Below are 16,137 nucleotides of genomic sequence, written 5' to 3'. Positions count from 1 at the left end.
GGGGAAAGGAGGGGAGGGGAGGGGAGGGGACAAGAAGAGGGAGAGAATGAGATGGAGAGAGAAAGACACCAAAGAGAAAAGAGGAGTTTCCCATCCTCCTCAATTGCAAGCTAATTCCTGGGACCCATGAGGGTCTTCCAAGGATCTAAGGAAGGGCAGCAGGCTGGAGTTACAGCCTGCAGTAGGGAGAAAGCAGGTATTGTTAGCAAAATCCAAGTCCACAAATTAGTAGGTTTTGCTCTCTGAACTCTCCCCTTCATATATTTTATGGGGACATTTGAAGAAGATCCCAGAATGGGTCACTCTTCCCCCAACATGTCTACCTGTCACTTAGCAGCAGCCACAAACTTGGCCTCTTCCCTTTGGTTGAGTTCCTATCCTCTCACTATTTAACACAGAAAATGACAGATTCTTTATTTAAGAGAGTCAGAGGCACCGAGACTGACTTAGATAAGACATTTGCCACTTTGAATCTGGTGTCATCATGAGGAAGGGACTAGACAAGATAGTCTAAGGCCTTTTGCAGATCTAATCACAACATTTATACTCTACTAATAAGTAATTAAAGTTTCTTTAGACACTGCTCTCTCTTGCTAATAATCACCCATGACTAAGCTCTCATTTCTTTAACAGCCGTTCCCTAAAAATTGAGAAAGGTTGTTGAAAGCACCAGCTGTTTCTGGGGCCTCTCAATGAGCACTATACTTCCATGATAATAGAAATCAGACCAGTGCCCACTTGCCTTTGAATAGGGCAAGACACACTATTAACTTTTCCACTCTCCCAAAGGAATTAATACATATGTTATACTCACCATGACTCTTTCCTATCTAAAGGGTCCAAAACAATAATTTGAGCAAGACTGTTTTATTAAGGAGAAACATAACAGTTCTATTCTAACCTTCTGATATGCTAGAATATTCTATATCTGATTGCAGTTACATGGGTGTATACATATATAAAAATTAATCAAGCATACATTTAAGGCGACAACACTTTGCACATTTCACTGCATGTAATTTTTTGACTTTTAAATTAGGTATAAGAGCTCTATTCCACTCCATTGCCCAGGGCCACCTGGAAACACTGGGGTGTGCCTAAAAATACCAAGTTAACACTTGGCTCTACAGGATCTTCCTCTTCATTTTATACCAACTGGGAATTGCAGTACTTGCCTATTTCACAACTGTCATGAAAGGGTACCTTTGGTTCAAATCCATCCAGAGGGTATAGAACGAGAAAAACAGGTAATACACACTTACCTAGACCAGCCCTATTCCTCACATTATGAGATGTAAAAGTCTAACAGCAGTTAAAGAACAATAACTGTAAATATCAAGGACTCCCCAAAGTATCTGGACATCATTTTAAGAAACGAAAGTTTTTTACACAGCCTGGAGGAAAAGTACTTAAGGTTTACAATTGATGGTGAGGCCTTACCCGCCTGCAGGTACTCTGGCTGCAGAGTTGGAGGCAGGCCCTCAGGCAATGGGTAGCCGTTCTTCCGAGCCACAATGAGATGAAACGCAGCACAGAACTCAGGCAGGGTCAGGGCTCCATCACAGTCAGCATCACTAAGCTCCCTAAATGAAACAAATGTCATGAGTACCTACCATGGGGCTTACAGAACAAGTTGCTTGGCACAAACGTGCCAATAAAACTCCCAGACTCTATGGTGATGGCCCTACCAGTACCCAAACCCTCCTAGTCAAATCCATTTGAAATCTCTGGGGCCACTTCAAGGAAGAAAATGTTGACTGATGGGATCAGCATCAGTAGCATTTTATAAATAAAAATTTAAGTTCTTCAGGTTCCACTGTCGGTGTGTCTTACAACGCTGAGGACACAGGACAAGAAACTAAGGCACAGAAATAAAAACCATACCCAGAAGTCCACAGTCATTCAGTAAATGCAGGCTGCATGGGGTGAAAAGCCCTGGACATGGTGTTCAAAACAGGCAGAGGAAGGGTGGCCCCAGCCATTTTATAGTTGTCCCAGCTACTATGCAGTTTACCTGGGGCACAGAAATAAGCTCTTTGTTTTTCAGCTTTAAGGGAAAACCTTGAACTTTTCAAGTCACGTAAATTTTGTACCAAACTGTTCTTTGCTTGAGAACTCCCTACTGGGAAAATACAAGTAAGCTCAATAAAAAATGGAATGAATGATGTTTTAGGATAAAACTAGTAACTAAAGAAGACTGGAACCAGATAAGACAAAAAGGAAGAAAGGGGAGTCTTAAACAGGCTTAACTTCAGTCATTATTTCCCACTAGAAGGCACAGACCTATTTACTCAGCACAAAAGAGACTGATTTGCCAAAGTATTATATCTAAGACCCCATAAGCTTAACCATCTCTAAGGTAGACAGAGACAAGTATACTTGTGTTAGGACAAGCATAGAGATAAGACATAAACAAAATTATTCTAGAAAGGTATTACTATCTGAAAGAAAATATATTTCTAAGGTAAGCTCCATAACTTTCCTTTAGACCATTCACATCCTCCTCCTCCAATTTCGAATGCACTGGGGCCCTGAAATAGCTGTTCCCAGAGTGAGGGGTCAGGAAACTGCTTCATATGCTGGATAGAGAGAATACCACTCAGCTTTCATGGGCATGTCTCAACAAAAAGATAGGAGGCCTCATGCCAATAACGTTTAGACTGGGAATTCTGCCAAAACAAATGGTATTCTTTTCAAAATGGTAATTTCTTTTTTCTTCCCTAGCCAGAAAATCTAATATAAGGGCCGGGCATGGCGGCTTATGCCTGCAATCCCAGTGCTTTCAGAAGCCAAGGCGGGAGGATCGCCTGAGGCAAGGAGTTCAAGACCAGCCTGGTCAACATAGCAAGATTCTGTCTCTAGAAAAAACTGAAAAGCTAGCTGGGAGGCTGAGGTAGGAGGATCGCTTGAACTTAGGAGTCAGAGGCTGCAATGAGCTATAACCATGTCACTGCACTCTAGCCTAGGTGACAGAGTGAGCCCTTGTCTCCAAAAAAACAAACAAACAAACAACAAAAAACTAATATAAGACTTGTAAAAACAAAAAAATTATGTCAGAGTATATATTGTTGAAGAACCTAAATCCAGCTCAGAATCCCAGATACATTGGCACGCACGAGTATTATTGGAGTAGTTTTCCAATAAGATGCACAAAACATGACAAGCAATTTTAAATCCCATCATAATTCTGTAAATCCTCACGCAAAAGGCTTTATATAAACATTCCAGTGTTTTTAATTATATATTTATAGCAGTGTGATCGCCTGCCCAGTTTTGGGAAGAACTAGCCCACACACAGCCGAGAGTTTACAGCAGCACCGAGCATTTTCATGAATGCAAATAGAGCCATCTGGACCATCCCAGCACAGCCCTTCTGGAGCCAGAGTGCATAAAGGTGCAGTGGATACCACAGCTGCAAGTCTGAATTAGGGCCCAGCTGATAAACACCAGCCAAATTTATAAAGCTCAGAGGCAGCTAGAATAGTCAAACCTAACCTAACTCCAAAATATTCCTCAACCTGTTCACTCAGCCTTATAAAATATAAAAACTAGTTTGTCAATCTCCTCTGGTTACTTGTATTACATCTAGTAGAAAAGTCTGAAAATGAAATCTACAGGATGGTAAGTTTCATATGCCCACAATCGCCTAGACTGAAAAGGGATTGAGATGGGGATAATAATTAGGAAATTACTTTTAAATAATAGTTAACGCTTATAGTGCTTAATATGTGCCAGACATTGTTCATTGTACTTTTCATATAACATTTAATTTTCACAGCAACAAAAATTTGAGTTGTATTCACTCTTGTAGTCTGTTAAAACATCATCAAAACATAAGACTTTTAAAATGCAAAGGTAGGAACTAAAAGATGGGTTATGGATGATGGTATGAATGCCATATGGCATTAATTGTACTTACCATATATAGGAGAGTTCTGGAATGGAAAGCTTTGATTTGGTGAAGAAGTTCTTGGCCACAGAACCTGTCAAGTGCCATTGTTTAAATAAACCATTAATTACTCAGCTAGAGTAGCTTTTACATTTATATACAAATGAATCACAATTTTTTCATTCAGCAATCTCTTCTGTATAACAACAAACATATTTATTCCTCAAAGCAATTATGAATCATGGGACCAAAAGCAACACATGAAAAGCTTTTTTATTGCCAAAGGAAATGACCCCTGGGAAGATCAAGCTCTTGGAAGAGGCTTTAACTCGGACGCGACCTCCTCCGGGAACCAGCGGGCAGGGCAGCCTTTATGCATGTGTAACTGGACCTCCAGCCATAAGCATGGTGTGCCAGTTTGGAAGAGCCTGCTACGGAACTGAAATTGATTGGACATTTTATAGGAATTGATATACGGATGCGGTCCTCAAAAAGCTACAAACCAGTGGTCTGGCAAATAAAATGTGTTGGAACCTCTGAGTAGATCAAAAAAAAAAAAAAAAAAAAAAAAAAAAAAAAAAAAAAAAAAGCTTTTTTTAAAAATATGTAAATTACAATAGGGCAAAAGAAGCAATAACATAATGCTCAGGAAAGATACAATCACATAAATTAATTTCGCTTCATTTTACCAAAATCGCAAAATTTTGCCACAAATTTAAAAGACGAATTTCAAAACTTTGAACAATTTGGGCAGATTTCAAATAGAAATTTCAAATAGAAAAGTAATAGAAAACTGACCAAAAAGAAGAAAATTAATACCATTGATCCCACCACACAGAGATAAGACAGACATCTTGTGAAAGATTTTTGGTGAGATTTAAGAACTCCTAGTGGCGTTTTGAGAAACTTATCCAGGAATCTTTCTTCCTTCATTTTTGATTTACCTGTATCAATTGAAATTAGGCAATCATTCTACTTTACATGTTACATAACTGCAAGACCCAGCTGTACTTGAAATGTTAGACCTTACTGAGATTGAATTTGAATGCTTTCAGCTCCCAATACAGTTTGATCTAGCAAGTCCACTCCTAGGTATTTATTCAAGAGAAATAAAATATATGTTCACATAAAACTGGTACACAAATATTCAAATCAGCATTATTCTTAATACTCCAAAAGTAGAAGAACCCCATATGCCTATCAACTGATGAATAGATAAATAAAATGGGATGTACTGATATAATGGAATTATTCAGCCATAAAAAGGAATGAAATTCTGGTACATACAACATGAATGAGCCTTTAAAACATTATGTTAACTGTTGGTGGGAATGTGAATTAGTACAACCACTATGGAGAACAGTTTGGAAGTTCCTCAGAAAACTACAATTAGAGCTAACATATGACCCAGCAATCCCACTACTGGGTATATACCTAAAAGAAAGGAAATCAGTATATCAAAGAAATATGTGCACTCCTATGTTTGTTGCAGCACTGTTTACAATAGCTGAGATTTGGAGGCAACCTACGTGTCCATCAACAGATGAATAAAGAAAATGTGGTATGTATACACAGTGGAGTACTATTCAGCCATAAAAAAATGAGATCCAATCATTTGCAACAACGTGGATGGAACTGGAGATCATTATGTGAAGTGAAATAAACCAGTCACAGAAAGACAAACATCGCATGTTCTCACCTATTTGTGGGATCTAAAAATCAAAACAATTGAACTCATGGACATAAAGAGTAGAAGGAAGGTTACCAGAGGCTGTGAGGGGTAGTGGCGGGGAGCAAGTAGGGGGGAGGTAGGGACTGTTAATGGGTACAAAAAACTAGTTAGAAAGAATGAATAAGACCTACTACTTGATAGCACAATAGGGTGACTATAGTCAATAACTTAATTGTATATTTTAAATAACTTAAGGAATGTAATTGGATTGTTTGTAACTCAAAGGATAAATGCTTGAGGGGATGGATACCCCATTCAACATGATGTGATTATTATGCATTGGATGCCTGTATCAAAACATGTCACATACCCCATAAATATATACACCTACTATGTATCCACAAAAATGTTTTAATTTAAAAAAAAATTAAAACATTGTGCTAAATGAAAGAGACACAAAAGGCCACATATTATGAGATTTCATTTCTAGAAAAAAAGGATACGTTCTGAGAAATGCATCATTAGGTAATTTTCTCATTGTGCAAATAGCACAGGGTGTACTTACACAAACCTAGATGGTATAGCCTACTACACACCTAGGCTAGATGGTAGAACCTATTGCTCCTAGGCTACAAACCTGTACAGCATGTTCCCGCACTGAATACTATAGGCAGTTGGGACACAATAGTAACTATTTGTGTATGTAAACACAACTAAATATAGAAAACAGCCTGGGCAACATAGTGAGACCTCCTCTCTACCAAAAAAAAAAACAAAAAACCTACAAAAAAAATTAGCCAGGCATAGTGATGTGCACCTGTAGTCCCAGCTACTGGGGAGGCTGAGGTGGGAGGATCACTTGAGCCCAGGAGGTCAAGGTTGCAGTGAGCCGAGATCACATCACTGCACTCCAGCCTAGGCAACAGAGTAAGACCTGTCTCAAAAAAAAAAAAAAGAGAAAAAAGAAAAGAAAAGAAAAGAAAAAAACATAGAAAAGGAAGAGTAAAATATGGTATAAAAGATGAAAATGGTTCACCTTTATAGGGCCCTTACCATGAATGGAGCTTGCAGGACTGGAAGTTGCTCTGGGTAAGTCAGAGAGTAAGTGGTGAGTGAATGTGAAGGCCTAGGACATTACTGTACACTACTGTAGACTTTATAAATACTGCACACTGAGACTACATTAAATTTACCAAATAAAAATTCCTTTCATCAATAATAAATTAACCTTAGAGTGCAAGTTTTTTACTTTATAAACTTTAAAATTTATTTTAACCTTCTTGACTCCTTTGTAACAACACTTGGCTTAAAACAAAAACACACTGTACAATTTTAAAATAAAGAGTGTAGTCGAATTGTTTGCAACTTAATAGATAAATGCTTCAGGAAATGGATACCCCATTCTTCATGATGTGCTTATTTCACATGGTGTGCCTATATCAAAACATCTCATGTACCCCATAAATATATACACTTATGTACTCACAAAAAGTTAAAAATTTAAAAAATTTGCACAGCTGTACAAAAATATTTTCTTTCTTTATAACTTTATTCTATTATTCTATTTTTTAAATTTTTAATTTTTTTTACCTTTTAAACTTTTTTGTTAAAAACTGAAACACAAACACTTATCAGCCTAGACCTTCACAAGGTCAGAATCATCAATAACACTGTCTTCCACCTTTATACTGTGGAGGTGACTAGAAGGGGACAATAACCCATAGGGAGTGGCCATCTCCTAGTATGACAATGCCTTCTTCTGGAACACCTCCTGAAGTTCCTGCCTGAGGCTGTTTTACAGTTAACTTTTTTTATATAAGTAAGAGTATACTCTAAAATAATAATAAAAGTATAGCATAATAAAAGGCCAGGTGCGGTGGCTCACACCTGCAATCCCAGCACTTTGGGAGGCTGACGCGGGCGGATCATGAGGTCAGCGGTTTGAGACCAGCCTGGCCAACATGGCGAAACCCCATCTCTACTAAAAATACAAAAATTAGCCAGATGTGGGGCACGTGCCTGTAGTCCCGGCTACTTGGAAGGCTGAGGCAGAGGAATCACTTGAACCTGGGAGGCGGAGGCTGCAGTGAGCCGAGATCGCGCTATTGCACGCCAGCCTGGGCAAAACAGCGAGACTCCATCTCAAAAAAAAAAAAAAGAAGAAAAGAAAAGAAAGAAAAGTATAGCATAATAAATACATAATAAGCTAATAACAGCCATTTATTATTAAGTATTATATACCATACATAATCATATGTGCTAGGCTTTTACACAACTGGTAGCACAGATTTTTTACCAGCATCATCACAAAAACGTGAGCACTGCCTTGTGCTACAACATCATGATGGCTACAGCATCACTAGGTGATGAATGGAGCTGGAATTTTTCAGCTCCGTGATACTGTTATGGGACCTCCATCATTGACTGACTGAAACATCCTTATGTGGTAAGTGTAGGTAAGAGAAAATCATTGGGACTATGTGATAGGTACACAGAGGTTTGTTATACCAGCCAGCCTAGTTGTGTCTACATCTGAAATTCTGCAAGATACAAAAGTTAAAAGAAAACAAAAACATTTCTAACAAGTACCTGTTTGAATTTGGCTAAATATCTGCATATGTCGTGAAGAAACTCACTTGAGCGCGGGGTAAGGTTAGCAAGTAGTCAAATTGTGCAATATGGGTTTCTGTTTATTTTCCTTAATCATGATGTCAACATTAATTTGTTGTATCTGTACTATTCTGCCATCAATAAAGCCATCACCACCAATCAGTAAATGATGTTTGCAATTACTTATACAAGTATATTTCAATTATGTGCCTCATTTCACAAGATAAAACTAATCTTTACCCACATGTCAATATGGCAGGTTATGATTATTAAGGACATACTGTTATTCTTCAAATTTCAACGTCTAAAAAGAAAGCTTTATGAATTTTTCTTCTAGACTCTACTATTTCACTGTTAGCTTAGTCCTTCAGCCTAGCAAAATGTAGCCACACTGGCATTAAACCAATTCCTCTCAGCTTGAATTTTACATGAGAACTCAACAGGCATCTATATATCTGAAGACAACCCAGAAGAACTGACAAGTGGGAAAGCGCTGGCCAATTTTCCTCCCCCATTTTAATTTCTCTCAGAAAAACTGGAGGAGAAACATTTGAGCCAAAGAAAACGAGCCTGAGTTTGAAGTTTGAAGGCACATATAACATAAAAAGACTTGTGACACCAACTCCTTAGGAGGCCACATTCTGTCCTTGCCCAAGCTCTAATATAATGAGGAAGCAATGAGAGGTGGCCCCTTGGAGCGACACGTTAGCATTTCAAGAACTGCCTCAGCTGATAAGGTGCGGGGTCTCAGCCAAGTTCCCCCCAAATTCCCATTTAAGCCCATTGAAATGGAAATATAATTTTCCAAACGTCATTGGCAACTTTTTTTCTGCATGGTTTACATCTGATAAGAAATTCGACTTTAGAGGAAAAACAAACTGAAATCACAGAAGGCTGCCATACTCATTTTGTGTGAATGATTTCTCAAGATGGTGGCTGTGATTCTGGTGAGAGTGATGCCTGGGGAGCCCACATTCTTACCTGAAATGAAAGAGCTTGGGTCTGGCTGAAGGGATCGAAACTGATTGACATAGTACTCGCGCTGTTCTTCTGTTATCCTCCAGGGTTCATCGGGGTAACTGCTGTTATCCTGTAGTTCTCTCTCCACTGAAAAGGACTTTAAGAATAAATTTAAAAGTAAATGCTCAGAGAACCTGTCTTTAGTGAGAAGTAGAAAAATTAAACACCAATAAAAGTTATTATGTGCTATGCTTAACTTTTTTCCTCAGGTGAAGAAATTTAACTGCCTCATAACTAGAATCTAACTAGAACACAAACTTAAGGGCAGACATCATGCTTTATATATTTTTTGTATTCTTCAAAGTTAACAGGACTGAGGGATAAAATACTGAATACTCAGTAAGTGACAAAAAATTTCTAATTGTAATGAGGGAAGGGTTAAAAAAAGATGATCATTCTTATTTTCCACTATTCCTCACATTTTATCCTTTAAGATTAGCTGAGTAGATAGTAAAATAATCTGGATTCTTTTAAACAATGAAAAGGAAACTAAAACAGCTATAACCACATCTTTTTCACTGTTCCAGTTACACTGAAACTCTGTATAAATCCGGGAATTAAAAGCTCCAATTCAAATCCCACATTTCCAGCTCCTACTTGAGTGGCAAGTCAGGACCACTGAACCTCTCATTCGGCATTTGTGAATTACAGAAAATATTTAGTAACAGCTGGGTGGTGAGAACAGCTGTTATGGTACCACAATAAACAGGGTAACAAGGGGTGCATCAGACCTGCCACTAGAGGGCATGCAAGTCAAATTTGAGGATTTAAGAGCCTAGAAAACCAGGGAAGTAGTGCAGGAGAAAACAAAGCTAGGGTAGGTATTGGGGGAAGAAGGGAAATGTCGATGCTAGGAGGAGGCGTGGGCCTTCGTTCTATCCCTCCCATGAACCCTAAGACTAAAGTGGTACTTGCCAAGGGCCACCTTCAAGGGACCAAGAGGTGAACACAAGAAGGATGAGGCTTGGCTGGGCGCAGTGGCTCACGCAAGTAATCCCAGCACTTTGGGAGGCCCAGGCAGGCAGATCATGAGGTCAGGAGTTCAAGACCAGCCTGACCAATATGATGAAACCCTGTCTCTACTAAAAATATAAAAATTAGCCAGGCATGGTGGTACATGCCTGTAATCCCAGCTACTCAGGAGGCTAAGGCAAGACAATCACTTGAACCTGGGAGGCAGAGGTTGAACCTGGGAGCGGAGGTCGCACCATTGCACTCCAGCCTGGGCAACAGAGTGAGACTCTGTCTCAAAAAAAAAAAAAAAAAAAAAAAATGGGGCTTTATGATAAAAGGAGGCTAGGAAAGAAGGGGAGGGGTACTGTTGCTAAAGAGCCATCAAGGTGCCTGCTTCTGAACACACTATCAAGGAGGGAATTAATCACTGGGTGGGCAATTCCACCCACTAACCTTAGAAAAGACAGCCGGCCATCTCCTCCCCTTCCCCACACCCACACACACACCATTCCAGGAATTAATTCTTCCCAGGAACGCCTGTCTCCCCTCTGACAATGTTCAGAGAAGAAAGGAGACTAGAAAATGTTGAGCTACTATAGAACCTTGAGATGTCATCTCTGAAGTAAAATATGTATTACTTTCATATCTCACACCTCGGGTTAAGGGTGCTTCGGGAAGGCAAGGACAATGGATGAAATACTACCTGTAGAATGGATATTTCCAGAAGTGCTAAGTGAGAATTCACCCAGCAAACAGGCTATTCCTCAAAGTCATCTGGGGCCTTTAGTCAGAAGGAAGGTTACATAAAGAGATTGAGAGCTGTAGGGTTGTTAGTCATTCGTAATAAACATATCATTTTCATACTAGATGAGTTTCTACTAAATGTAAATCAAACCACTCTTAAATATTCAAGAAGTCATTATCCATTAGTTAATATCTTAAATTTCACAGAGTGCTTTGAAATTTACAAAGCATTTCACACACTCCTACTTGTTTGAGCACCTCAAGACTTTGGAGATGTAAGCAGGTATTAATTATTATCCTTTTTCCAAGCTCAGGGAACTTACCCATATCCCTTAGTGAACCCCTGCAGGCAGCAAATAATGACCATGCTTTTTACAATCTCTTGTTCAAAGGCAGGATTTTGCATATCAGGATTTTTTTTAACTGGGTTGCAGCTACCTGAATTTTTTTCAAAAACCTCTTATTATTATAAAAATAAACAGGCCCAGAACAGTGGCTCATACGTGTAATCCCAGAACTTTGGGAGGCTGAGGTGGGTGGATCACCTGAGGTCGGGAGTTCAAGAGCAACCTGGCCAACATGGTAAAACCCTATCTCTACTAAAAAAAAAAAAAAAAAAAATACAAAAAATTAGCCAGGTGTGGTGGCAGGTGCCTGCAATCCCAGCTACTCGGGAGGCTGAGGTAGGAGAATCATTTGAACCTGGAGGCAGAGGTTGCAGTGAGCCAAGATTGTACCACTGCACTCCAGCCTGGGCAACAAGAGTGAAACTCCATCTCAATAAAAATAAGTAAAGCAAAAAAGATGAAAATCCAGTCCAAGCACCAAACAACCAAACAGACCACACAACCTTCCAAAATGCTCCCACCAAATTCCAAAGCCATGCCCTAGCAGCACTTACTGAATGAGCCCAGATGTCTGATCAGGTTCCGTTGGTAGAACATAAGGTGGAGGATGTCAGCTTGAATTGCATTAGATTACTGGCCATGATATAATGTGGAGAATTCATAGGAGCACTGCCCTCCAGGTCAGCCCTGACAGAAATAGCCAGAGCAAAGGAAACTAAAAGCTAGGCATGGGCAGGAGCAACAAGAACAGACACCTATGAGTCAACGATTTGGTGGCAAAGATGATTCGTGAAGAAGGTGGGATGTGGGTTGGAAGCTCTGTCCCACCACTTCCCAGTGAATTAAGACACAGAAATCTCCATGCTGGGCGGCCCTCATCGCAGCTGCAGCTGCTTCCGCATAGCTGCTGTGGTCAAAAAGAAGCCCAGAGTCAGTTCCCTTGACCATCACCATTCTGTTTGCTATAACTGATCTGTAACATTTCGGGAAAATACAGTTCCACTGAAAAGAAAAAGAGAAAAAATCTCCAAGCTGGATGTTGGGTCTGCTGCATTCCTGGGTCTGACATGGAAGCTGCTGCTCCCCTAGAACACGCCCTTTCCCTCCTGCTCATGAAGCTGCTGTGTAGCTGTCCCTGTCAGCCCACTTGTGCTCTTTCCTCAATACCATAACCATCTGCTTTCTAGCTCCTCTCCTACATCACCCCACTCCAATGTGGTGTTAGTGGCCTCTTAGTAGGTCTCAGGTCTACTCTGACAACAGAAATCAGGAATGAACAGAAGGGGGTAGATGAACTCCTCTGCTTAAAAGCCTGCAGACATGACCTGCTGCCTAACAAAAAAAGTCCACCTTCTCCACCTGGCCTTCAGAAGCCTCGCACCCCAGCTTCCTCTCAGCAGGCTTTCTGACCGCACATGCTCACTCCTCAGGGGTAAGATGTGTGTCTTCTTCCCAGAACATTCTTCCCTGCTCAAATCCTCCAATGTACCTGCCATACCCACAGCCATGACAGAGGCCACCACCCATTCCCATGCTCTGCTGCAAAGGTGGGCCTGGCAGCCTTGTGTGGGCACCATGACCCACCTCACACCTGGTGTCACCTGAGTGGGAGTAAGGGTTGGTGGGCACACAGTATACTGGCCTTTGGGATGCTCTGACAAGGGCTTAGGTCAGATGCTCATTCTTGGGAATGTGGATGAGAAGTATCAAGGCCAATAAGCAGAGAAAGTAGACCCTAAACAGATGCTCAGCGGGGTTGTGGTATAGAGAAAGGGTAGGTGGGGCTTAAAGTTATGAGGGCACCAGAACCAAGCATCAGCAGAAGTTGGGAGGTAGGTACACAAAGGACACAAAGCCGGCAGGGCAAGAAAGGCTGCGGAAGCCTAAAGATAAGTGGACAGTGGAGCAAACTTAACGCAACCAGGGCAAGGCCTGTTAACAGCAGAACAAGCATGAACAGTCAATAATTCCCACCCCTACAGACCTGTGGGCCACTCCTTCGCTCTCATTTCTTAGATTCCCATGAGAACCCCAACCCTTCCTCCTTTTCAAGAAAACTTAAGTGGGCAAGGATAATTCCTACTCCCTAAACCTAAAAAGGCCTTAGGACAAAGGGAGAGGGCACATGAGCTCTGTGTAACCCACAGAGTGGCCCTTCTACTAGTTTGCACTAAGTGTGCTAACCTACCCCCCATCTCTTTCCCCTTGCTTCTCGCTGTATGCTTGAAACTGATTTAATAAACCAAGTTATTTGAGCATCTTAAAAAATATGAATCTTGGCTGGGCATGTTGGCTCAAATCCCAGCACTCTGGGAGGCCAAGGCAGGCAGACCACTTGACTCTAGGAGTTTGGGACCAGCCTGGGCAACATGGCGAATCCCCATCTCTACAAAAAAATGTTTAAAAACTGCCAGGCATGGTGGCATGCACTTATAGTTCCAGCTACTCAGGAAGCTGAGGTGGGAGAGTCACCTAAGCCCAGATGGTAAAGGCTGCAGTGAGCCATGATCGTACCACTGAACCCCAGCCTGGGCAACAGAGCAAGACCCTGTCTCAAAAAAATATATATGAATCTTTATGATAGTCATGGTAAGTACCACAGTTTGAACATTTAAAGTGTTCCTAAACATCTTCACCCAGGTTTCAATCTGAAGGACAAGAGCCGTATCAGATACTCCTTTATCCCATCTATAGTCCCTGGCAGGTACATCACAGATACTAAAAGGTAGTGTGAGCTCTACTTATTGACAGGCTTGAGGAAGTTCAGAAGTATGTCTTGCACTGCAAGAGATGTGGAAACACTGCCCTATGATGTTCTTTGTGAAAGAAAACCTATGAGTCTGTTTGGTAGCTCAGCACCTCTTTGTCAGCAGCTAGGGGCCATCTCACCGCAGGACCCAGATGCGTGAACCCATCTCTTCTGAACCAACCCAACAATCAACCACAACAATCTTCTCAAAGATCTGAAGTCAGTCACCTAAGAATGGTTCATTGTGAAGCCTAAAGGCACTGAGAAATGAGGGTGAATAAGCTGTGGAGCCTTAGCTTTCCAAGTAAAAGCGAGGACCAGGAAAAGCTCCACTTCTGCATGCACCCTAAAGAGGCCTCCCCCGGTCAACTCCAGCTCCACTGGTTTTGTTGGCTGAGCAGAGATATTTGCTACTTGGTGCCAATTTTGAGCTCTGCCAGTGTTTTGTTTTTTAAATAAAAGGAGAGACTGAGAAATCTTTCACATCTGTCTGCTTAAGCCACATACATATGGTTCATTATACAGTTTCTCTAGACACAGGAGAATTAGATTTGCTTATATTTAAAACATTCAACCCCTTGGTTTTGTTTCAAGTGAAATGCAAATATTTGGCACGGCAAGTTATTATCTCTGAGGAAAGCAGGTTGTTTATAATGAAAGACTTCAAAAGACTCATTAAAAAGTAATACCATTAATAAAATCCCAAAAGGTGACATTTACCCCTACTAACTATCAAACTATCTTAAAAATCAAACAAAGCTAAATAACATGAATTGCAAGGAAGCACCGTTGGAGAGAACTTAAGAAGGGTGTATGTACTGTTTCAGTCATAGAACATTTCTGTTTAAAATATAAGCCCACCCTGAAGGCATCCTATAAATGCTGTTTTAGAGTCCAGCCATTTCACCTATGAGAGGGTAATGATCTTTTAACAATGTCCTGTTAGTGCCTTAGTAAACAAACTATCTAGAGTAGCAAAAACTCATACCAAGCCCACAGTGAATATCTGAGGATGCCTCCTCTGCCGAAAATATTTTGGAAATAAGATTACCATAAGGCAATCACTGATCAAAACATGATCTCATTAGCAAAGATGTGAGAAGACTCGATTACTGTAAACAAAAGGATAGCTAATGGGCTGGTGAGACTACACTATAGCCCAAGTGAATATTAATTTGCCTAAAGAAAGATCATGGGAATTAGTCAGTCATGGGGCTGAGAAAAAAAAGTCACAGAGGCAAGTGGTGGCAGTGCTGATAGGTGGGATGACAGCAGACTCCTCAATAATTCATGCTCTACTATGCCTGGTGTAGAGGTGTCACTAAGTGGCTGCCCAACCAGAAATGACTTTTTTCCAGCCTCCCTTGAAGTTACACGCAGCCATGTGACTGAGTTGTAGCCACTGCAATGTGAGCACCAGCAGCCTGCCCTACTTCCAGGCAGGACTAGTACCCTGTGGCACTCCTCTACTCTCTTTCCCATGTGCCCACTGAACAGACGATGGCAGAGTGACAGGACAGAAGGAGCTCTGATGCATGAATCACCACGCTGAGGACAGCGGCCTGCCAAACTGTTATATTAGTGAGAAATATACCTACTGTGCAAAGTCATTAAAATGTGAGGCCTGGGCCGGAACCGCCATCTTCCAGTAATTCGCCAAAATGACGAACACAAAGGGAAAGAGGAGAGGCACCCGATATATGTTCTCTAGGCCTTTTAGAAAACATGGAGTTGTTCCTTTGGCCACGTATATGCGAATCTATAAGAAAGGTGATATTGTAGACATCAAGGGAATGGGTACTGTTCAAAAAGGAATGCCCCACAAGTGTTACCATGGCAAAACTGGGAGAGTCTACAACGTTACCCAGCATGCTGTTGGCATTGTTGTAAACAAACAAGTTAAGGGCAAGATTCTTGCCAAGAGAATTAATGTGCGTATTGAGCACATTAAGCACTCTAAGAGCCGAGATAGCTTCCTGAAACGCGTGAAGGAAAATGATCAGAAAAAGAAAGAAGCCAAAGAGAAAGGTACCTGGGTTCAGCTGAAGCGCCAGCCTGCTCCACCCAGAGAAGCACACTTTGTGAGGACCAATGGGAAGGAGCCTGAGCTGCTGGAACCTATTCCCTATGAATTCATGGCATAATAGGTGTT

At 41.0% G+C, this 16,137-nt stretch overlaps 2 protein-coding genes across 2 annotated transcripts in view; one reads left to right on the top strand and one right to left on the bottom strand.

Moving 5' to 3' along the window:
• REPS2 (RALBP1 associated Eps domain containing 2) overlaps positions 1–16,137 on the bottom strand; it is a 208,626-nt gene that overhangs the window by 89,191 nt on the left and 103,298 nt on the right. The window contains 3 exon segments of the mRNA XM_017867491.1: positions 1,441–1,583; positions 3,920–3,983; positions 9,153–9,288. Of these exon segments, the coding sequence (XP_017722980.1) occupies positions 1,441–1,583; positions 3,920–3,983; positions 9,153–9,288 (343 nt within the window).
• Positions 15,593–16,137, top strand: LOC108526653 (60S ribosomal protein L21). Its single transcript, XM_017867492.1, has one exon. It carries the CDS (start codon positions 15,647–15,649, stop codon positions 16,127–16,129), a length of 483 nt encoding a protein of 160 aa, XP_017722981.1. The 5' UTR covers positions 15,593–15,646; the 3' UTR covers positions 16,130–16,137.

Source organism: Rhinopithecus bieti, unplaced genomic scaffold (assembly GCF_001698545.2).
Source record: "Rhinopithecus bieti isolate Rb0 unplaced genomic scaffold, ASM169854v2 scaffold_4134, whole genome shotgun sequence".
In the NCBI taxonomy this organism is placed as follows: domain Eukaryota; kingdom Metazoa; phylum Chordata; class Mammalia; order Primates; family Cercopithecidae; genus Rhinopithecus; species Rhinopithecus bieti.
This window is presented reverse-complemented; position numbering and strand designations above follow the sequence as displayed.